We start from the raw sequence: 23723 nt of genomic DNA on the forward strand, positions 1-23723 counted from the left end.
TAGGAGAGGCTATTGCATTATTTCAGGCAAGAGATAATAAAGGTCTGCAGCAGGGAGGGGTCAGAGGGAAAGCAGACACGACAAAAAAGCAGGCACATTTCAGAGCGAATCGACAGTCTGTGCCTAGTGCCTTGTGCTGTAGGGAGAGAGGGAGAGAAGGGGGGAAGAGAAGGAGGGAGATGGGGGAAGAGGAGGAGGGAGAGAGAAACCCCATGACTGGAGCCATTTACACTATTTACAGGAATGGGTAAATCACAGGAAAGTGTCGGTTTGGGTTTCGGAAATGGGTCAGCTTGAGGTTTGGATTGCTCCTTGCTGCCACCTTCCCTTTTGTACATCCTGGTTTTCAGGGCCACCTCCACCTCTTTCCACCAAGTAATTGTGCATTCTATCCTTGACCTGACCCTGCGTTTATCTTCACGCCCCAATTCTGCTCCCTACTACTCCTGGCCATTGTACTCTCACAGCCACAATGACCCCAGCTCAGGTCCTGGGCTGTAGGACACTCCACCCGGCAGATCCCCTATCGTCTTCGCCTAGGCAGCTTCCATGCGTGCGCCCCCACGGCTCTGTGACCAATAGGCAGGCCCTAGTGCTGGGATTCGACTGGCTATTGGTTGGCTGAGCCATGGTGAGAGATGGTGCGGTGCCCGTTCTCAGCACGGGTGAGAGCTGTGGGCGGTTGTTAAGGCGACCGTTCGTGACGTAGCGCCGTCAGGCCGAGCAACCCCCAGATGATTGGCTAGACGATCGGACGATCCTTCCTTATTGGTCACAGGCTCGTCCGGCTCCGAGCGTGCGTAGAAGCAAAGGTTTCTTCCGCTCCGCGTCTTCGTTGACTGGAGACGCGCGGAGCGCCAGATCCCGGGGACTGTGGCCTCTGGTGAGATAGGGAGGTGAGGAGGGCGGCGGTGGGCGGGAGCGGGTTAGGGTCGTGCAGGTGGCGGTTCTCGAGTTCCGTCCGGCCCTGGAAAGGGGCAGCCGGCACCTCCTGCCGACCCGGGGGGAGCTGCGCTGGCGGCTTTGCCCGGGGTGGCGCCCGGGTCCCGCGGGGACTGCGAGGAGACGTCCTTGACGTGCGGCCGGCCGAGTGGCGGCCCGCATCTATGCCGGGGAGCCCGCGGGCCAAGCTGGGAGCCCGCGGGCCAAGCTGGGCCAGAGGGGCGGGGTGGCGGGCCGGCCTCTTCTGGGCTCCCGTTTCCATCGGTGGACCGGCGGGGCGGCGCCGCGTTCGCTGGCCCTGTCCGAAGTCGGCGGTGCTGGCCAAGCAGTCACGATCGTCGGGGCGGAAAGGGTGCCAGGCAGGGTGATCTCGGAGTCCCCTTAATTCGAGGAATGCTGGTGGGCTGTGGGTCAGCCAGGCCCGCAGGTTGGGGAGGGAACGCGAGAAGGTCTGTCAGGTGTGGGCGTTCACGCCCAGGCTTGCAGTTATCACTGGGCTCACGCCCTGGCGCTGCTGTTCGTCAGCACCTTAAATGCTGCTGACTAACTCAGAGCCGTGAAAGAACCGTGGATCTGCATAGATGCGTCTGGTTATTTCCAGGAGAAACGGGATTGAGAGGATGCAGAGCCCAAGGTAGAGACTTGCCCGAAGACTTCAACGATTCTTCCTCTCCGTCTCCTTCCTCTCCTTCTTTCTTCTTCTCCTTTTTTTTTGTCAGGGGGCGTAGTCTCCTTGGTGCTGATTGCTGATGTCCTTTAGTCCAAACCTTGTAGGTTTTTCGGAATATTTGGTTTTGGTATTTTGATAAGGAAGAACGTACCTTGGAGACTCACAAATAGAACAGTCAGTTTTTGCAGTAGGAGGAGGTTGATGTACTTCATCTTAAATGGTCGTTTGAAATTTTTCAGGTCTTTGAGGACAAGCCTTCTTAGACTTGGTCCTGAAAAGTCATGGGAAACATCTGTTTCCAGGCCGTACTAAGTAATCGTGTAAAATTTTAGCGTCACGCAATGTAGAGAATGTATTTTTTATGTTTGCTTGTGAATTATTTTTTTTCTCCGTGCAATGAAAGACATTTTTTGATTTAGAGGTAATCTAGAAAGGCCCAGAGTGTGACAGACTGGATTGTGAGGGCCTGCTTGGTGGTAGTGGCTTTCCAACTTGTGATAAACTTGGCAGTAAAGACAATGGGAGTTAGTAATATGAAGGCTTAAAAAATGTGCAAAGATTACATCATTAACATGTGAAAACGGTTGTGTGTGTGGCATAAGCATTTCAAGATGAAGTGTGTGCGCACGCATGTGCATGTGCTCTTTTTATTCTTGTATGATCCAGTTTCTAGCCCATGGATAGATTAACACATCTATATCACTATCTATTTAGGTTGACCATATGAAATTGCTGATATTTGACATTTGATCGTTTTTCCCATACAAAAAAATAGCAGTTTCATATGGTTCACTTAATACTTGCCTTTGTTAAGGAACTTTGGAGCTCTAGCTTCATAAGTGAATAAAAAGATATGTGACTTACACAGAGGCACACCATGTCATAGAATTGGGTGTAGAATCCAGGTTTCCTGATTCCAGTGTGAGAATTTTTTTTTTTCCATAGGATACTGGGTTGAGCAGCAGAATTCTCGATCCTGTTGGAATAAAAATGACTCCGTACAAGACATGGTTTATTTATTTGTTGTTTGTTTATTTATTTTTGGCTGCGTTGGGTCTTTGTTGCTACGCATGGGCTTTCTCTACTTGCGGTTGAGCGAGGGCTGCTCTTCGTTGTGGTACGTGGGCTTCTCATTGCGGTGGTTTCTCTTGTTGCAGAGCATAGGCTCTAGGTGCACGGGCTTCAGTAGTTGTGGCTCACGGGCTGAATTCAGTAGTTCTGGCGCACGGGCTTAGTTGCTCCGTGGCATGTGGGATCCTCCTGGACCAGGGCTCGAACCTGTGTCCCCTGCATTGGCAGGCGGATTCTTAACCACTGCGCCACCAGGGAAGTCCCCTACATGGTTCTTGCCTTCAAAGAGACAAAACGTACACAGCAATTAATATGAGAACAATGTAAGATAGTGTATAATCAAATACTGGAATGTGTAGCACAGGAAGAGTGCTGAGTGGGAGGAAAGAATCAGAGTAGGATGCCAAAGCATCTTTTTCTGCAATTGGCCATAGTAGGTGGTTTTTGTAGCATATTGAATTAGAGTTTGGGGATTCAATTTAATTTAAATTATCCATTCTTTTGAATAATCTGTGAAATGTTTGCAGCATACTTCAGTCTGAATAAGCAAGGCATACATTGCCTAACTTGATTTTTTAAACTAAAATTTATTTTTATTGCAGCATGGCCTAAATACTGTACTTTGAATTGGCATGAGCTGTCTATTGCCTGCTAGTGCCACTTGCAACTGCTGATGAAGTTGGCAGATTGGATTCCATGGCATTTAAATGATTTGCAAAAACAGGGAAATCGAGAGGGTGCTAGTGGGAAATGTGCAATTATAGTTACTTTTGACACACCTTTGTACATTTGGTTACTCATTTTGTATTTCCAAATAGGTGAGGTTCTCTGTGTTTGGAGATGGTTTATGAGATCATGTCACGGTATCACGTGTAAATCTTTTCCGGAATGTTGCAAAGATGACTTTACACCTAGGAAAGAAATGTTCCAGTATTGACAATGCTACCATGAAGCTTTTGAGGGAAAACATAATGTCCCTAATATATAATTATAGATTAATAATAAAAAACCTATTTGTGATCAAATTGGGGTGCCTTCTTGATAGCAGCTCAGATTTTAATTCAACTGAATTAACTTTTTAATAGTGAAGAATACATTTTCTTGTTAAGGGAATATTCTAAATTGAGAGGGCTTGTGGGGAGAGAGTGTTAGAAACTTTGACCTAGTTTCAAAATGTGTTTTTAGTTAATTCATCTTCTGCAACACTGATGCTAGTTGATCCTTTAGACTAGTTTATAGAGTTTTGTTTTTTTGTTTTTAAATATAAGGAAGTTATGTGATAGAAGGCTGTCATGAAAATCTAGGCTCTTATGAGGCTTTTAGTTGAAATGAAGTAGAGTTCAAATCTAAGATATGATTAATATTCTCCAATACTTTAAGTCCAAGTCCCTGCTAATTTAATAGAAAGTATGTTTGTTATTGTTCATTTTCCAGGATAGTATAGGAAATGTATAGCCTCTCTTCCCAACCCCATCCTCCCTTAATATGTTCTCTGAATGCAGAGAACTGGGGGGCTTGAAGTGGGGGAGTTATATCCATATCTTTAAAAAAGTCATCTTTAGGTCTGTTTCGAGATGTGTCAATAAAATGCATGCTACTGTAGCTTAAGAATTTATTTTTAATTAGCAGGTATTTGTTGAGCAACTGCTATGTATGAATGCAATGTGCTGGAGGATGAAATGAGCAATAGGCCTCAGGGAGGAAGGTTGAAAAAGCCTGAATAAACACAGGCAGATGCATGCCACATTTATACATTCCAGTGACCCGCCTGCCTTTTAAAATTGAGACCCACAATAAGAAATACATGTTATGTCGGAAGCCAGTACAAACACTCATATGTATAATTTCATGAAACGTAATGTTTCAAAAAATAATATCTACCCATACCACATGCCTTACCCACAGCTTTTTTCTCTTTTTCCTTTTATTTTAAAATATTTGTTCTGACTCATAAACTTGATTTCATGATCTCATCGATCCAGTGAAGGGTTGTGACCTGTGGTTTGGAAACCAGGTATCTATTTGGTGGCCTGGTGTGGCTGAAATGTAGAGAATAGAGAACATTGAGTGATGCAGTGAGAGGTGACGCTTAGTAATTGCTTTGGTTTGTAAAAGCCATCTCTTATTTTCTTTTCCCTAACACTTTAAATAGATTAATGCTTTATTTTCCTTAATTTGGTTCCTTTTTATTTTCTTTCTTCAATAAATGAATCACTTTCTTAATTATTACCATAAATGTGAGATTCATTTGAATTCTTGATAGTCTGTCAATCAGTGGCCTTAAAATTAAATCTTAATTGATTTTTATGGGTAGTTAATATGCTTTATCATAAACATTAATTTTAGTGTAAGAAGGCTTGCAAGTTCCTATATTAGAGATTAATAACTATACTAGATTTTTTTTTAAACCAGAATATCAAAATTATTATTACTGTTATTTAGCCGGCAAACATGGAAAAGTTTTGCCATGGTAGTCATTAGGTCAAAATAACCCATATTCTGTTGGGAATTTTTCAATGCTGTAGATGTCTACTTTGGCCAGCCATCCTCTTATTCAAGTACTGTTCCAGCATTTTTATTAAATGCTGTTAAAGTTTGGGAAAAGACCTCTGGTGACAGCAACATTGGGAAGTTTATTAAACATTTTGCTAGTGACATATTATGCCATGTGTTTTATGGAATGGAAAAGTCTAATGGACTCCTGCCCTTGAAGAGCTTTATAAACTAAGATAATGATTTACAGGAGGACACTGAACAAGTAGATTGTTTGGTATTTATCTTTTGCATAACTAGAATGTATAGAATGAAGAGGGTGCTTATATGCATTTTGTGTCAGGGTAATCAAAATAAATGTGAATGGTTGTTTCTCACTTTTGTTTTGTGCTTTATTGCTCTCCTCCTTGCCTCAGATAATAATCGGGCTGAGGTGTTATTTGGTTTGATCTTAAATGCTCTAATTCATACAACTGGTAAGAAAAAGCTGCTTTTAAGTTGTTTGTTAGTGAATAATAGAGGATTTAAGTGTTGTGAGTAAAGAAGTAATAACAGTCCTCTTATTTTAATTTTGTAATTATTTTCCAGAATTATAAGGAATACTGTCAAATAGTTTTATTCTTAATATACAAGACGCTGCATACAAATCAGGGTTTACAATGCACTTTTCCTTAAAATGTTTTCCTAAGAATACAGTGAGCTGTATACTAAGTGTTCATACTTGATATTCCTTCCAGGATCCAAGGATTCTTCAGCTACAATGTTGTCAAGACTCTTCCGAATGCATGGCCTCTTTGTGGCTTCCCATCCCTGGGAAGTCATAGTGGGGACAGTGACACTGACCATCTGTATGATGTCCATGAACATGTTTACTGGTAACGATAAGATCTGTGGTTGGAATTATGAATGTCCAAAGTTTGAAGAGGTTTGTGAGATTAATCTGATTATTGACTAAATACATTTTGAATTTCTAAAGAGTGTCTCCTTTTAGAGACCACATAATCAAAAAAACTTATGAGTAGAATTTTTATTTCAGTATTCATAACTTCCATTTACTTACATAGTATGGAAATGCACTGGAAATACTTCTCTTTTGCTTTTGGTATACAAATGAGTGTAATTGACTTTACTTGAGAAATATAGCTTTCATAAGTGACTAACAGTGAAAAATGATCGGCTTAAACATTAGATTGTTTAAAAATTAGGAGTAAATTTTTGATTTGCATTGTAATATTTTATTTGACTTGTGCCTAAATTTATACTATCATGATGGTATGTAAACTAATGATGCATGCAAAATAAAAATTCTTATTTTTGATTTGGATTTTTCTTTTCTATCTCTCCCAATAGGATGTCTTGAGCAGTGACATCATAATTCTGACAATAACACGATGCATAGCAATCCTGTATATTTACTTCCAGTTCCAGAATTTACGCCAACTTGGATCAAAATATATTTTGGGTATAATTTTATATATTAACCTTTTTGTGTGCTATCAAATTTTTGATTTACTGTGGAAATTTACCTGTTTGTTTAAATCATGTGTGTGGAAATGTGTGTGCTGCATGTATTCAATACTTTTATTTCTTTTTATTCAAGTTAGACGTTCTGCTATTTGAGACTTTAATAATCTGGAGAAAATAGTATTATTTCTCTCAGAATATCGTATGGGACTGTTTGTTATTGTGTGTGTAAAAAAGGCTGAAGTTTTTTCAGTTTGCTGAATTTTGTCATTTTAGGTATTGCTGGACTCTTCACAATTTTCTCAAGTTTTGTATTCAGTACAGTTGTCATTCATTTCTTAGATAAAGAATTGACAGGCTTGAAGTAAGTATTTAAGCATAAATATACTTTCTTTTAAAATATATTGTTAAGAACTGTTCTTCTCTATGATATAAAGCATTATAGTATGTAAATTATCAAAAGTTTATAGAAAATATGGGAAAATTTTTCATGTAATCATTTAGCTAATTTTAATACCTGTTAATGTTTTAGTATATATCCTGTCCCACTTTTTTATACTTAAAGAAAACTTCTGAGATCATACTGTATATACTGCTTTATAACTTTTATGCTTTATAATAGTTTATCAACATCTTTGCATGTCCTTAATGCTAGACTAAATTATTTGTAATAGCTGTCTAGTATTCCCCTATCCTCTAGGTTGGATTGTTAGGTTATTTAATTTCCCCCATTAATAACAACACTGTGATAAATGTCTTTGTAGCTAAATTTTTGTTTGTATTCATAGTCATTTTCTTAGGATACATTCCTAGTAGTGAAACAGTGGCTGTGTAGGTTTTTAGGGCTTTTAAGTGCTGTTATCGCCAATTTGGTCTCTAGAAAGGTTGTTCAGTTTATTCTTCTATAGATAGTAATTAATGAAAAAAGAATTGCATACAGTATACAGGTTTCCCCTGCTATCTGAAAGTACACCTTTCCTATGAAACCTTTTGTAAGTGACGAAGCAGTTGCCTTGGGACACATCTTTGAAGGGATGCACACAATAAATCAAGGTAAAGCACCGTGTTTACAGACACAGTTCAAAGCTATGGCAGCTCGGTGCTGAGATGCTAAGTGTAGTTCCCAGGCAGTGCCGTTCTCTCTGTCTGCTCCAGGTACCCACTGCCTCTGTAACGGTTCCCTGCAAAACAAACACTGAATGCTATTTTCTCTTTTCACCTTTTTTTGTCAAAGTGAAAACCTTGTTTGGATTTCTTTTGGTTAGCAAAAGTGGTTACTATGTAGGTCTTTCATAAAAGAGAAGTGGCGTAAAGCAAACTTTCGAAAAGTGGGGGACACCTGTATTCCTCTTTTTCCCCCATGGTGATTCACAAGGACACATTTTTTTTTTAACTAAGGATGATATTTTGCTATAGAATTATCAGAAGGTGTTTCTGTATAAATATATTTACATTTTTAACATTAAAAATATTCTTAAATATTTTGAGTGACTAATATATTTAGCTTTGAGGATGTCAAAGGGATATAGGTTATACCTTTTGTTCTGCAAAGAGGTAACACATGCGAGAGCTCATACAAGGCATGGGACGAGGGGTGGGGAGGGAGTTTTGTTTTAGGAAGGGACTTTTCGGTAATATTTTTTCTTTTGTTAAATAATACCTGATCATCTTGTTTTCTTTTTTTCTTCCCCCAGTGAAGCTTTGCCCTTCTTCTTACTGCTGATTGACCTTTCCAGAGCAAGTGCACTGGCAAAGTTTGCCCTCAGTTCCAACTCACAGGTATTATTTATAAGACATGAATGTTAGTAGTATCCTTTTTTTCAGATTGTTTACATTAATAGGAAAGATTAATAGAGTTTCTTCACAGTTCAAGATTCAGGAATTGCCTGCAATTTTGTCAAGTCCTAAGACTGGTCTTCCTAGGAGCCCTAGGAACTGTCCCATTTATCTGACAACTCAGTTGTAATTCCACAGCTTCTAGAATTTGGAATCTTCCCTATTTTCCTTTTTGAAGTTTTCAGAACGTAAGGTATTATGTCTTTTGGATAAATTGGAGTATCTACCTAGTGAAACATACCAGAGAACAGACAGGATCTAATGGAAGAATCTCAGGGTAGATTGATTTCTAAACCCCGTGAATTAACACTAGCATTATTTCCCATCTAAAGTTTTATCTTGGTGTTCATTAGTCACTTTAAAGAACGTAACATTTTTAATAACGCTGAGTAACAGTATAAAATATTGTGTACTTCTGCCCTGATTATGTATTTGATGAATATTTATGATCATTTGATCATTTTGACAAGGATATTTAGGTTTCATAATACTAATATGATCTCAGAAAATTTGCAACTAAGAACTTCTGTCAGTGGTAGCCAAAGTATAAAATGTAGGATTTATGTGGGATTTAAATGGCAGGATTAATGCACCACTTCAAAGGACTCTTCCTAAGAAATATCTCGTTCAGTGGACGGGGAAAGCAGGGCAGTGTACATATTCTTCTTTCTTTAGTCCTCTGTATTATCCTTTGTATCTGGAATGCCTGTTAGTCTTAGCATATTGTGTATTTTATTCTTAATATAGTAAATTAGGTTTAGTAGAAGCCCTTGGATGCGCTAACATTTTTAAAAGTTACTTTGTACCTTACCCTCATGATATGTTTGGTCTGTGTTTTAGGATGAAGTAAGGGAAAACATTGCTCGTGGGATGGCAATTTTAGGTCCCACATTCACCCTTGATGCTCTTGTAGAATGTCTTGTGATTGGAGTTGGTACCATGTCAGGTTTGTAAACAGTTTTTAATATATTTTAAAATGAGTTTGTAGAAGAGAAAAAGGAGTATATTAAATTGTATCAATTACTCTTAAATTCTGACTTTTAAAAGTCTGACATTACTCTTAAAATTTTTTAATTGTATGAATATGTGGGTATATCTGATCTGACCTTATGTCTGTCTGCTTTAGCAAAAACTTAGTAGGTTACCGATTTCTTTTTTTTTTTACATTAATTAATTATTTTAAATATTTGGCGGCATTAGGTCTTTGTTGCTGTGGGCGGGCTTTCTCTAGTTGCATTGAGCGGGGGCTACTCTTTGTTGCAGTGCGCGGGCTTCTAATTGCAGTGGTTTCTCTTGTTGCGGAGCAGGGCTCTAGGCACGCGGGCTTCAGTAGTTGTGGCATGTGGACTCAGTAGTTGTGGCTCACGGGCTCTAGAGCACAGGCTCCGTAGTTGTGGCGCACGGTCTTAGTTGCTCTGCAGCGTGTGGGATCTTCCCGGACCAGGGCTTGAACCCATGTCCCCTGCGTTGGCAGGTGGATTCTCAACCACTGCACCACCAGGGAAGTCCCCTGATTTATTTTCACTCTTACTATCTCATCATCTTTTCCTGTGCTCTACTTTTTTGATGACTTTAAGGTGTTTTTATTTGCTTTTTGTTTGGTTTTTAACCAAGATTGTATTCTAGGCTCATTTAGAAAGCATCTTCCAGCCTCCGCTGTTGTCTGGACTAAATTAATGACTTGGTTCCTTGTATTTTAATTGTCATGTAGGAGACAGTGCAAAAGTCAGGAGGTGGACAGATCTAAGTTGGGTCCACCTAACTGAGTGGTTAGGAAGATTTAATCAGACAGTATGCAGTACATCTTAGCACTTAGCCAGCACTGACCTCAACACGTTTCTTCATCCTTAATTGGATAGTAGAGAATTAGATATTAAATATCAAACACAGGACTCCATTATATAGGACAAAAATTATGGCCTCATATGGAAATTTGCCAGAATGAATATATCATGCTGTTGTCAAGGTTTCCTAATCAACTAAGACTAGATTTTCTGGCTTTCTCATGAGGGTCACACTTAGTTAACTACTATTCTAGTGTATTTCCTGGTGCCTTAGTGCCCACAATAAGGGGTTTCATTCTTTCAGAAGTGTATTATCTAACTTTTAAGAGAGTAGTTAGTTGCTATTATTAGTTGAGGTCTGTTCACTAGATAGTATGTTAAATATATATAATGTTTCTGCTAACTTTCTGAGGGTAAATTTATTATTTATTCAGTTATTTTACCTGTCATTCAAAGTTTATTTAGCAAAGATTTTTTAAAATTATTTTTTTAAATGTACATTTCTTAAAATTTATTTTTTGGGTATAGTTTTGAGTATTGACAAAGATGTAGTCATGTAACTGCCACCACAGTCAAGAAAAAATGTTTTTGATCAGGTGAAAATATACCTATGTGATTTTATACAAGCCGAACAGTATGTAAGAAGATGAGAGGATTAGCTAGGAACTGGTAGTGGGCTTTGAAACTGATGTGGAAAGCAGTGGAGACTGATGTGGAAAGTAGGGTGATGAGTTTGGTCATAAGTCAGAGCAGTGGACAAAGAAAGTGATTAGATTTGATATTGGAAAACCCAGCTAGGAGGCATTTACAGCCATACAGAAATGGTAAAATTAGGGATTTGGCTTAGGGTAGAATAAAAGGACAGATTTAACACATACTAACTAGGAAAGTAAACCTTTGGAAAGCCAGTAAAAAAATTTTAAAAAGTCTTTACTTCTTGGAACTTGTAGATTGGTGCTTCCTCCTTGTAGTAAAAAAGTGGCACCAAGAGGCTGCGCCACTGGGACAGAGTAAGGAAGAATGCCTGAAGAACCTATGACGACAGTAGTTACTGTTGTACAAAGGGAAAGAGTAGGTAGCCAGGTGGTAAAAAGCAATGGTCAATATGGGTTTGATAGTCTCAAGTTTGAAAAGATTACATTTGGCTACTTTTTAAATATAGGTTGTTCATAATGCTTTTGTCATTGTAATTTTGTATTCTCTTGAATTTCTGCATTTGAGGGTAATAGCTATAGAATTTTTAGAAAATACAATGTATGCTTTTTTTCTATTATTTAGTCAAATGATCTATTACGATTCAGAAAATAAAATACAACATTGAGGGTTTTTTTGTATTACTCTAGTTAGCAGTCTTTATGGGAGAAGGGAATCAATTTTTATATGTATTTCAAAACATTTTTATATTTAATGTGAATAACATCAGAAATACGTTTTATATTTTATATTCAAGTTTATTTGTAAAGAGAGGGAGTAGGATTTGGTAATCTAATCTTTCCCCAGCTCTGTTCCCTTCTATTTGAGAAGATTACCAAGTGATACTGCAAGCATTTTGTAATGGAACATTTGTTAACTTTGGATCTTGGGTTGCCTTTTTGCATTATATCATTTTTCAAACAGATCAATGAAATGAACCAAAATTGTAAGAACATCAGTAGACACCACAGAGGTTATATTGAAAACAGAGCTGAGTAGTACACATAAAATACTTATTATGATACTATATCAGGAATGGTATAACTGGCAGTGTGTTTTTTACAAAAAGTCCTTGGTCCACAGGTGAATTGCTTTTGTGGTGATGAGTGGGATTGGATCAGTAGTATAATGGGGTGGGAGGAGTTTGCTCCATTAGAGTTGACTGTCCTTGATATCCTGTCTCAAAACAGAGTACACCATTTGATCAAAGGGGATGATCAGACGGATATTAAACGCTACCGTGCCTGGCATTGTGACGTTGGGGACATGGGAGAAGCCAAGGTCGCTGCCCTCGAGGAAGTTATCCTCTGTGTGCTCAGGCTTCACAGCACCTCTGAGTTTCTAATTCTTTTTCCAGTAGATGACAAAGAGCTTAATATACTAATACTTCCACGTATTTGTCTACCTATAGGAAGAGTCCTTGTGATGTATGCAGCATCAGAAATACACATACTGCTTTACTAGCTGATGCATTTAATTTTTCTCTAACCAGGGGTGCGTCAACTTGAAATTATGTGCTGCTTTGGCTGCATGTCAGTTCTCGCCAACTACTTCGTGTTCATGACTTTCTTCCCAGCGTGTGTGTCCTTGGTTTTAGAGGTAAGAGCAGTTCTTACTTATATTAGTAGAAGAGTAATATTTTTCATATTAGTTCACCTAAAGAATATTAGCACCTTCTAACGTAGTGCTCACTTACTTTGTAGCTTTCTCGGGAAAGCCGCGAGGGTCGTCCAATTTGGCAGCTCAGCCATTTTGCCCGAGTTTTAGAAGAAGAAGAAAATAAACCAAATCCTGTTACTCAGAGGGTTAAGATGATTATGGTAATTATACAGTTTTATTCTTCTTTCATTATTTTTAGTTCCAGTATCATATTCTGCTTTTCAATTTTTTTTCCTTCTTGTTGTCTTTGTGCAATTTTTGGCTCTTTCACTGATGTTCCTCTTCCCTTTTTTTTTTCTTTTTCTATCTTTTTTTCTCATTTCTTTGAGGCCCCTGGTTTTCTCTCTGCCCTAAATAGATTTTTCAAGTTCTTCCACTTTATCTCTCTTTGAAAATCTGTTCTTTTTTTGGGAATGTTTTCACCCGTTCAATGGGGCCATTGCTTTAGTCAGTCACATAGCAAGCCTGGGTCTTTCTTTTCATGGTAAGGGAGGCCATGGGAGGATGGTAGCGTTTAATTATCCAGTTGCACAGGATGAGTTTAGGTTCCATTGATATGCAGAGGATACATGATTTTTACATTTTTATTTCAGTCTCTAGGCTTAGTTCTTGTTCACGCTCACAGTCGCTGGATAGCCGATCCTTCTCCAGCAGACAATTCTAAGGTTTCTTTAGGATTGGATGAAAATGTGTCGAAGAGAATTGAACCAAGTGTTTCCCTATGGCAGTTTTATCTCTCTAAGTAAGTTCCCTGAGCCCTACTTTGTTGTCTATGAATCATAGCACTCTATGCTACTGAGAATTTAGGTGTGCCTTTTGTATTTGAGTAATAACATTTTAATTTGCTTTCTTTTATTCAGAATGATCAGCATGGATATTGAACAAGTTATTACCCTAAGTTTAGCTCTCCTTCTGGCTGTCAAGTATATCTTCTTTGAACAAGCAGAGACAGAATCTACACTCTCGTTAAAAAACCCTATCACATCTCCTGTAGTGACCCAAAAGAAAGTCGCAGACGATTGTTGTAGACGTGACCCTACACTGGTCAGAAATGACCAGAAATTCCATGCAGTGGAGGAGGAGGCCAGGATAAACAGAGAAAGAAAAGGTGATTTCTTATTCTCTTCATTTTCCATTCTTCCACTGTTGATTTGTCAAGAAGTCGAGTCATTTTTAAAAGTTCAGTGTTGTGAGATTTCTTTTGATCTCTTGAACAGTTGAGGTTATAAAACCCTTAGTGGCAGAAACTGACACCTCAAACAGAGCTACATTTGTGGTTGGTAACTCCTCCTTACTCGATACTTCACTGGAACTAGAGACACAGGAACCTGAAATTGAACTTCCCATGGAGCCGCGGCCTAATGAAGAATGTCTGCAGATACTTGGGAATGCAGAGGTGAGAAAATAAAACAAACTCAAGCTGGTATCTTTCTTAAGAAAAGGAGCTTTTTTATTAAAGGAAGGAAGGAAGTTATAGCTACTGAGTACCTAAGTTCTGGGCACACTGTTGCATGGTTTACAGGTACTGGTCTTATTTATTTATTCCCTACAACTTTGTAAGATAGGTGGAATTTTCTCCATTTTTCAGATGAGAAAATGTAAGCTCCAGGAGGGTTAATTAAGTATGTCCCAAAGTAAAACATCTAGGAAATGGTAAAGCTAGGATCAAGAGTCCAACATTTACTGACTCAAGTGTCACAGTGCTCTTTCTACTTTATTACTGTTTATTAAAGAGATGAGCAACTGCTGTATTCTCATATGTGTTAAGGCCTAGGAAAGTTTTCACACAGAAATGAACTTCAGAGAAAGAAGAAAGGTTTTGGGGGCTTTTTGTTTGGTTTGGTTTTTTAAAGTAAGCTTGATGCTCCTGAGGAGGCTTATTTTCTTTCTGATGTTTGAACAGGATGTCCTGCCTACAGTCTGCTCATGAGTTAGCGTGACTATTGTGTTCTATCCGTATCTGCTTACGCTGGTTCATTCCTAATTTATGTGCATATGAGTGAGAACAGATTGTGTTTTTCTTCATCAGTTTCCTTTCCCTCATTCTTATTAACATGTGTACCAGTATCTCAACTGTCATGCTGTATTACAAAACTTATAGGGTGGGTGTCAGCATCTTAATTGGAATTTTTTTTTTCTATGAACATCACTTGAACAATTTAGTGTTTTTGGTTTAACATTTGTTTAGTTTTCACATTTTTATAAAGAATTTGTCTTTATTTTGATGTTCTTATTTCTACTTAAATCATCTCCTTCTTTAGAACTTCAAATTCCTTTGGGTTCTTAAAGTACTTGTGTTTTAGTTCTATGGAGAGCACTGTTTGTATTAAATGGTCTATTTATTATGAAGAGTATGAAGTATGGTTCTTCAAGTCTTTTTTCATTTCCCTCTATCCAACCCCCTTCTATTTTTTCCCCATTTCTTTAGAAAGGTGCAAAATTCCTTAGTGATGCTGAGATCATCCAATTAGTCAATGCTAAGCATATCCCAGCTTACAAATTGGAAACTCTGATGGAAACCTATGAACGAGGTGTATCTATTCGTCGACAGTTACTTTCCAGAAAACTTCCAGAGCCTTCTTCTCTCCAGTATCTGCCCTACAGGGACTATAACTACTCCTTGGTATGTTATTTTCTTGATTTGAGCAGCTTTGCTTTGTAGCTTTAGTTTTTCAGTCTTTTTCTTGACTTGTCTTTTATACATACATAGTTTTATAAAACATCTTCCTTTTTAACTCATTTTACTGTAATTTTGTATTCTGCTTATGATATAGGTCATCAAAATTAAAAAATATTTTTCCTGTTTTTATTTATAGTCATTACTCAAGACTTTTAAAGAGTAAATAAAAAACTTGGTTGAAAAATACACTAAAGCATTAAGTTTGAAGAAAGTTATTAATGACAAGGGCTGGGTATTTGCTATATAGATTTTCACTTGGTGCCTGACTTTACCTTTTAGGTGATGGGAGCTTGCTGTGAGAATGTTATCGGTTATATGCCCATCCCTGTTGGAGTGGCAGGACCTCTGTGCCTGGATAAAAAAGAATTTCAGGTTCCAATGGCAACAACAGAAGGTTGTCTTGTGGCCAGTACTAATAGAGGCTGCAGAGCAATAGGTGTAAGTTGGCATTTATATATTTGCCTGTTTTAAGATACACTCTAGGCAGTGAGAAGAAATTTGGGGACAATCAAGGACACCTTTTGGGACAAGCAGAACTGTTTTCAGGATTAACATGCTTTTGTAACATACTCTTCATAGCTTGGTGGAGGTGCCAGCAGCCGGATCCTTGCAGACGGGATCACTCGTGGCCCAGTGGTGCGTTTTCCCCGTGCTTGTGACTCTGCAGAAGTGAAGGCCTGGCTCGAGACACCTGAAGGGTTCACAGTGATAAAGGAGGCATTCGACAGCACCAGCAGGTGTGTGTGGGGGGCTTATATGTGCATTTATGTTTATTTCAGAACCAGTGCCGTCTTCTAGGATGGCTAAACATAACTGTTAACGTATTGACTGCCTAAGGTGATGTAATAAAATATCAACTTTCAATCCATTCTTTCAAAATAAGTAATATTAATGCTTGGTTGGGATGGGGGGAGCAGAATGTTGATACAAATGAATATCTCCATAAAGGTTAATTAGAAAGAAATAGCGTGAGCTTGCAAGTTTGTGTGTTGGTTTTATAAGGCTCACTTTGATTAGGCTGTTACTTTGCCCTACAAGAGTTTTGACCAAAACTTGCCCTAGGGCAGAATTGCCTGAGAAAAAGATTTTCCAAGCAGGATAGAGGTAAATATTAGTATAGCAGATATACTTTGAATACAAAAAATTAAATTTATAAAGAAGTATAATCAATACAAATGATAACCCCACTATAGTTCAAGCTTATATGCTTGCTTTCATTTGAACTTTTAAAGTTTATTTATGATGACATGACTTTCTGCAGCCCTTCCTTCTTGCAGCATGTAAGAATGAGACAGAGTTGAAGTAGTATTCTAATATAATGTTTAATTAAAGAAGGTACATTTAATATGTAGTCTCCATGAGTTTTCTCTTATGTGTAAAATGAACCAACTAAGGTAGACTTTAAGATAACTTCCATTTCCTTAAAAAAGTAAAAAATAAAGTCTTTGCTTCTTTTATTTACAGATTTGCACGTCTACAGAAACTTCAGATGAGTGTTGCTGGACGCAACCTTTACATCCGTTTCCAGTCGAAGTCAGGTGATGCCATGGGGATGAACATGATTTCAAAGGTGAGCATGGATGGACTATATGAGAACTTGCAGGAGTGACTGTCCCTGGAGGGGGGGAACAGACTTGCTCTTTACTTTATTCCCTCTATTCCCTCCTGTACTTTTGAATTTTGTACCATGTACACATACTACTTACTCAAAGAGTTAACTGATTGAAAGATTTTTATTGAAAGGTAAATATTGATTCATGTAACTCATGTTATATAAAGCAGGCATTTGTTGATTGGTGGTGTTTGTATTTGATATATTTAGACTTAACATTGTACATGTTCTGGGTCTACTCAGAAGGGCTGGGAGGAATCTGGGGATTTGTTCTTCAAAACTTTCTTAAACCTGAAAGCTGACCTCTTCTAGAGGCTTCAAGACATATTTAAGAAGCCAAGTTCATGTGTGTATAGTTCCTTTAATTATCTCCTTAGAAGATTGTGTATAGCTTAAATTTTATTCTACTGATATTTGTTGTTTATCAGATAGAAATGTAAAATGTTAAAGTCAATTAGCTAGGCTAATTGTGCTTTACCTGTTATAAGGACTATTCAGAAAGAGAGTATAGTGACTAAATACATACGCTTTAAAATTTTCCAATAAATAGTATAGCAGTTCCTGAAAAAAATAAAAATAGAATTACAAGCAGGATCTCAAAAAGACGTTCGTATAGCCATGTTCATAGCAGCATTCACAATAGCCAAAAGCTAGAAGCAGCCCAAGTGTCCATCAGCAGATGAATGGATAAATAAAGTGTGGTATGTACATACAGTGGAATGTTATTCAACCCTAAAAAGAAAGGAAATTCTGACACATGCTAAATATGGATGAGCCTTGAGGTTCACTTACTAAGTGAAATAGTCTGGTCACAGAAAGACAAATACTGTATGATTCCCACTTAAGAGTTCCCTAGATTAGTTAAATTCATAGGGACTGAAAGAAGGGTGGTTACCAGGGGCTAAGAGGAATGAGTTGTTTAATGGGTATAGAGTTTCAGTTTTGCAAGACAAAGAGTTCTGGAGATTGCTTACACACAATGTGAATGTACTTAACACTACTGAACTATACACTTGAAAATAGTTAAGATGGTGAATTCTATGTTTTGTGTATTTTACCACAATTAAAAAAAAAACACTTAAATTGCCAATAAGTGTGTTTTGTGTTTTTGAAGTGTGAGTTAATTGAATTAATTTAACTTAATTGGAAGTCGTTGGAAGGCTTGTTTACATTTTATGTAAATCCTAATGACTTTCCGTTAACAACAAGATTTACTTTAATGTCTGACTTCTCTTTACAGGCTCGGTAACTTGGGCCTTTGGGTAACAATTTAATAACTAGAAGAGGGAATTTATTACATGTTGATGGTGGATTGAGTACTCACTCCCCAGTGACATGAAAACAGTATTATATTCTCAATGAGTTTTTTTTAATATTCTCATTATATTCTCATCATCCTATTCATCAATGACTATAAAGAACTCCATTTTCATATCTAAAAACGTATTAGGAAAAGATTATTATAGTTCTTATATTTAGAAGTGTTAGTATTATTAGATACAAATAAAGCCTCTGATTTATAAATAACTGTTCTAATACAGTTTTTGCTGTTGCTGTTTGTTTGTTTGTTTCTGGCTAATAGGGTACAGAGAAAGCACTTTCAAAGCTTCATGAGTATTTCCCTGAAATGCAGATTCTGGCAGTTAGTGGTAACTACTGTACTGACAAGAAACCTGCTGCTATAAATTGGATAGAGGGAAGAGGAAAGTCTGTTGTTTGTGAAGCTGTAATTCCAGCCAAGGTTGTCAGAGAAGTGAGTGATTGGATGACTTTTATTTTGTTAATCTTTCATTGGATTACAAAATTGGGAAAAGTAATATTAAGGGTTAAGTAAACTTGAATATACGGGTGTGTTTTATCTTATCTCACCCATCTGCCTGTGGGTGGCATTCACGGAACAGACCTTACTGATAATCTTCTTATTGAGGATGGGGCTTACATGGGGCCACGTCTACACTCCCTTGTTTTCTGGAGGTACAGAAAGTAGATCTGGGTAACCCACTCCTGAATCTTCTGGGGGAAGATGTAAGATGTGCACCACTCTGTTTTCTAGGTATTAAAGACTACTACAGAGGCTATGATTGAGGTCAACATTAATAAAAATCTGGTGGGCTCTGCCATGGCTGGGAGCATCGGTGGCTTCAATGCCCACGCAGCAAACATTGTAACTGCCATCTACATTGCCTGTGGACAGGTGAGGGCGCCAGCCTCCACCTTTCTTGTCTTGCGTTGTTCTAAGTGAGATAAGTTTTATATTTTTTCCTTTCTGTTTTTTTAAGGATGCAGCACAGAATGTTGGTAGTTCAAACTGTATTACTTTAATAGAAGCAAGTGGTCCCACAAATGAAGACTTGTATATCAGCTGCACCATGCCATCTATAGAAATAGGGACTGTGGGTGGTGGGACTAACCTGCTCCCTCAGCAAGCATGTCTGCAGGTAAGACACATGGGGCACAGGCTCCAGTGACCTCAAGCCCAGTTCCGCCTCGTTGGGATTCTTTGTGTTTCTACCTGATACCACATATCGCTCCCCTCTCTATTTTAGCCGGTCTTTTCATTCGTTTCCCACCGGCCTAATCCAGTGTGTCCAAGTAAAGCATGTTCAGGCACAGGCTTAGTAAATTGAGAAAGTAGATTAAGAGAGCAAATGATTGTTCATCTGCTCTGAGTAAGTGCACTTCCAGCCAGGCTGTGGATGTTAGGTTCACTGTGGTGTATTCCATTGTTAGTACTGGCTGTCAGATCTTGGAAATGTAGTACTTCCACTGGAGCCTGGTTCTATTCTAATGCCATTGTAGTTGCCCTCATTTTAATTGATTGAATAGGAAGTTGTTGCCATGCCTTGAAGGGTGAGTCCTGCTGTGTCTGTCCCTGGCTGCAGATGCTAGGTGTTCAGGGAGCGTGTAAAGACAATCCTGGGGAAAACGCCCGGCAGCTTGCCCGAATTGTGTGCGGTACAGTGATGGCTGGAGAATTGTCTCTGCTGGCAGCATTGGCAGCAGGACATCTTGTCAGAAGTCACATGATCCACAACAGGTAAGACTTAAAGATTTGTTTAATATGTTTTCCCTATACTTAAAATATGCAGTAGAAAAACCTACTTCTCAGATACAAGTCCTAACTTAAAATTTTGCGTTCCTGATATTTTGTATATCTCTCCTTTGTCTTTTTCTGCTGTAGGTCAAAGATAAATTTACAAGACTTCCACGGAACTTGCACTAAGAAGGCAGCTTGAATAGCCCGACAGTTCAGAACTGAAACACAGGCGTTGGGTTCTAAAGGACTAACATAAAATCTGTGAATTAAAAAAGCTCGATGCAGTGTCTTGTTGAGGATGAATAGACATGATCAGTGAGACGACTGCTTGGTTTTTGGCTCTTTCAGAAAGTCTGAGGTTCTTCTTTCCATGCAGAGTTCTCAGATCTGAGAAGTTTACATGCTTTACATGCTGTGCTCTTTGGAAAGATCTCAACGTGGATATTATGCCTTTATAGTATCACAGATGGTAAGCTACAGCACACTTCTGAAAGAGAATACAGCTGGAAAAACAAGTTTTCTTTTGATAAAATTCTTGGAGTTCATGGTGATCAGTGTGAGATTAAACCCTCCTCCTGTCCACACCCGCCCTAGCCCCAATCCTGGGTTGAAAATGGATTTTTAAATTATACTATAGCTGACAAAACTCCTGATTTCATAGTTAATTAAGTCTGGGTTGTAGACCTTTAAAAAAAATAAGAGCTAAGTTTATTTTTTGTAAACGAATACTTCATTTGGTGCTGGTCTATTTTGATTTTTGGAGGTGATAGGCAACATGATTCTTCAGAAGGGGACCTGCTTTCTTCAGAGGAAGAATTACTCTTATTCCCAAATTACAGAATAATGTGCTAAGCAGTGCTAAACAGTTCTCTTTCAAGAAAAAAAATCACTGCATTTATCTCTGCAGGCTATTTGTTCAGAGAGGACTCTTGTCTAAATATAAATGTTTGTCTAGATTGGCTATAACATATCTTTCAGCATATAAGCCTTTAAGAAACAGAGTTTTGTGCTTTTTATGAAAGATGCAAGAGCTCTTAATATTGCTTAGACAAAGGTGACTCTGTTTATCAATGACATACAAGTCTGTGACCTCTCTTAGAACTCAGGGGGTAGAAAACACAAGTTTGGAAGAAAATTACCATTTCTTGAAGCCAAGTTTAATTTCTTAAAAGACACTTAAATTTATTTAGCTGAAAAATCTAGGTAGTTTTTTGTAAAGAACTGTACCAAATTTGTATATGTTGTAATAAAGCTTCTTGTGCTAGGAGTTTATTGAAAGCGTTCAAGAAATAAACAAAAATCACCCGATATACTGGTAAAACATTCTAAGCTTGGGCCAGAGAAGGCAGTGTTCTTTAATGTTGTCCAGGAAAGCCTGGCTTGCTTGTTGAGCCTAATGAAGGGGAAGGTCAGCTTTCAGAGCCAGTGAAGGTGCTGTGTGAATGGCCGTGGAGGGAGTGTCCCTTGTCCTGTGGCCAGGAGGTTGGTGACTGAAACATCCACACAGGGCTCTTTGATGGACCCATAAAATCTTCCTCAGGGGGTCAGCAGAGTTGTTGAATCTTAATTTTTTTTTTTTAATGTACAACTTTTGTATAAATAATAAAGAACTCCTTATTTTGTATTACATCTAATGCTTCAAGTGTTGGTCTTGGAAAGCTGATGGCTCATGTAGAAGATGGACTCTGAGAAACATTCCAGTAATGCCGTGGCAGTACAGAGAGCCTCTGAGTGATTGTGTCTGCATTGTTGGGGAAGATTGACAATTTCTGTTTTATGTAAAGTTTAAATTGCTTCTGTTGTGACTTTTCATCCAGTGACTTTTTATCTGAATTTTTCATGGAAGTGGCAGTGAGAAATATTTTGAGTCTTCATTTTGGTGACTGTAACCAATATCTTGCTAAACTAATGTTTTGTACAGTTACTAAATTGTATACATTTTGTTATACTTTTTCCCCCAGTTCCAGTAAATTATGAAAAGGAGGTTAATACTGATAAGTGTAATCAGTAACCTTTTTTGTTTGGATTAACCATAGGCCTGCCTGAGACCTGGAAGCTTTAAAGTCTGGCCAGAGTGGTACCCTGTAATTCACACTAGGTGCCCCAAAACCCATTTATCGTTCCCATTGTCTTCTCCCACTCTACAACAGAACAGCAGGCCAGGGTTATACATATATTAAAACTATCTTCCTTATACTTTGAGTAGTTCAGATTTATCATCATGGACTACTTTTGGATATTGGGGGTATGACAGTTGAGAGGAAGAGGCCATAAAGGTTGGGCAGCCAAAACCAAATGGCCATTGCAGGTATGTACATAAGCTGTATCAACTGACAGTACAGCTTATATAGCTGAGGCTGGCCTCTTTAAAATCCCAAATTCTGGTGATTTTTGACTATACTTCTGCCATAGTTAGAGACGTGAACAGGTGTGTATGAGCCACTAAGAACTAAGCCCAGATACTTGAGAATCATTTTGAATTTTTCTCCCAAAATGGCATGTGATCACTTGTCTGGTCGGCCCTCTCGAGAGTGGGGCAAGCTGGACAGGAGATGGGAAAGTTTCGTCCCCTTACTGCTCAGGTGATTTGATGAGCAGTGAGATGCATGTGGCAGCACAGGATTTTTCCTCATCTTTGGAGAGTATGGAGAATTAAATCCAAAGAGAACATCTCACATTGAAGGGTCTGAGCTCAAACAAGAGAACACAGAACAGCAAAACATCAATACAAATCCACTGTGTACAGAAGGTTCAAGTAAGAGCAGTAAATTCACTATAGGAATTTTTTTTCAAGACCAATGTTTCTCAAGCTGTCTTTCTGTTCTGGACATGACTTGAATTTATTAAGAATGAACTTTGCCCAGTTAGCAAAAAGATAACTTCTACACTGCAAGCCAAAAGAAGATGGCAAATGATTTATTTATATCTTAACAGATTCCCTTTTCCATTATGAGATGCATGGAACCCCTCCTTCCATCACACACACATATACTTTTTGTTCTTTTCTTCCTGAGCAAGTTTGGGAGCTCCCGAGGGAGGTGTGGGTACTCTTGTATCAGGATGTGAGACACTTCCACACAGTTGTTCTCTAAGGCCAGTGGGAGAGACCCTCGTGCCACCAGCTGGAGTTAGGAGGTGGGACACGAGAGAGTGTTGTAATCCAGGGATTCTCCAGCTCCAGTGCAGCACACTCACCTGGGCTCCTGATTCCCTTGGTCTTGGGTGGGGCTGGGACTTCCACATTTCTTTCTAGTATTGCTGTTGCTGCTCTAACGGTGCTGGGTTTCAGTGTGAAGTGCCTGGTGTTACTGTGAATAAATGGTATTAGAAAGTTTTTATTCAGAAGCACACAGCAGACACCCACGGAGAGGCCAAGTGCTGCTTAATAGCTGCTTAATAAGACAGAATTAATCCTAGAGAGATATAACCAACTAGAAGGTATGTTATTTGGGTCTGTGTCTCCCCTCCTGCCCCCCACCTGTGAACCTGCCCCCCCCCTTGGCAAAACACCAAATTATCTGCATTTTCAAAGAATGGAATGACTGCCCCAGAAAAGGACATTTTTAGCCACTTTTCCCCCTCACTTTCCTACCCCTTGGTCTCTGGTCTCTCTCCCAAATGAGACAGTGGGGGACCAAAGGGGAAAAAAGTCTACCTTTAAAGAGGTTCGTGTATATACCATTCCCTGCTCAGTACCCTCACCTCACCCACCCTATAGCCGCAAAGTTTGACTGCTTTGTACTGATACCTTAACTTCCCAGGATTGCGGCCCTGGAGCAGGG

General features: G+C 38.7%; 1 protein-coding gene across 3 annotated transcripts in view; it reads left to right on the plus strand.

Annotated features, from left to right (window-relative positions):
- HMGCR (3-hydroxy-3-methylglutaryl-CoA reductase) overlaps nucleotides 1-21930 on the plus strand; it is a 53446-nt gene extending 31516 nt beyond the window's left edge. Inside the window, exons 1-20 of one of the 3 annotated variants that reach the window (XM_030845955.2) lie at nucleotides 791-896; nucleotides 5914-6101; nucleotides 6527-6638; nucleotides 6917-7004; nucleotides 8335-8419; nucleotides 9317-9422; nucleotides 12446-12552; nucleotides 12657-12773; nucleotides 13206-13354; nucleotides 13473-13720; nucleotides 13830-14008; nucleotides 15041-15235; nucleotides 15572-15730; nucleotides 15872-16029; nucleotides 16757-16862; nucleotides 18487-18657; nucleotides 18958-19098; nucleotides 19184-19342; nucleotides 19787-19941; nucleotides 20086-21930. In XM_030845955.2, coding sequence (XP_030701815.1) covers nucleotides 5937-6101; nucleotides 6527-6638; nucleotides 6917-7004; nucleotides 8335-8419; nucleotides 9317-9422; nucleotides 12446-12552; nucleotides 12657-12773; nucleotides 13206-13354; nucleotides 13473-13720; nucleotides 13830-14008; nucleotides 15041-15235; nucleotides 15572-15730; nucleotides 15872-16029; nucleotides 16757-16862; nucleotides 18487-18657; nucleotides 18958-19098; nucleotides 19184-19342; nucleotides 19787-19941; nucleotides 20086-20140 — 2655 coding nt within the window. In that variant the 5' untranslated portion in view covers nucleotides 791-896; nucleotides 5914-5936 and the 3' untranslated portion in view covers nucleotides 20141-21930. Of the gene's footprint in view, nucleotides 1-790; nucleotides 897-5913; nucleotides 6102-6526; nucleotides 6639-6916; nucleotides 7005-8334; nucleotides 8420-9316; nucleotides 9423-12445; nucleotides 12553-12656; nucleotides 12774-13205; nucleotides 13355-13472; nucleotides 13721-13829; nucleotides 14009-15040; nucleotides 15236-15571; nucleotides 15731-15871; nucleotides 16030-16756; nucleotides 16863-18486; nucleotides 18658-18957; nucleotides 19099-19183; nucleotides 19343-19786; nucleotides 19942-20085 lie in introns of those variants that run through there. The other 2 variants (XM_030845947.2, XM_030845937.3) reach the window with 2 other exon arrangements.
- The last annotated feature ends 1793 nt before the right edge of the window (nucleotides 21931-23723 follow it).

The sequence above is a fragment of the Globicephala melas genome, chromosome 3 (genome assembly GCF_963455315.2).
Source record: "Globicephala melas chromosome 3, mGloMel1.2, whole genome shotgun sequence".
Lineage (NCBI taxonomy): Eukaryota > Metazoa > Chordata > Mammalia > Artiodactyla > Delphinidae > Globicephala > Globicephala melas.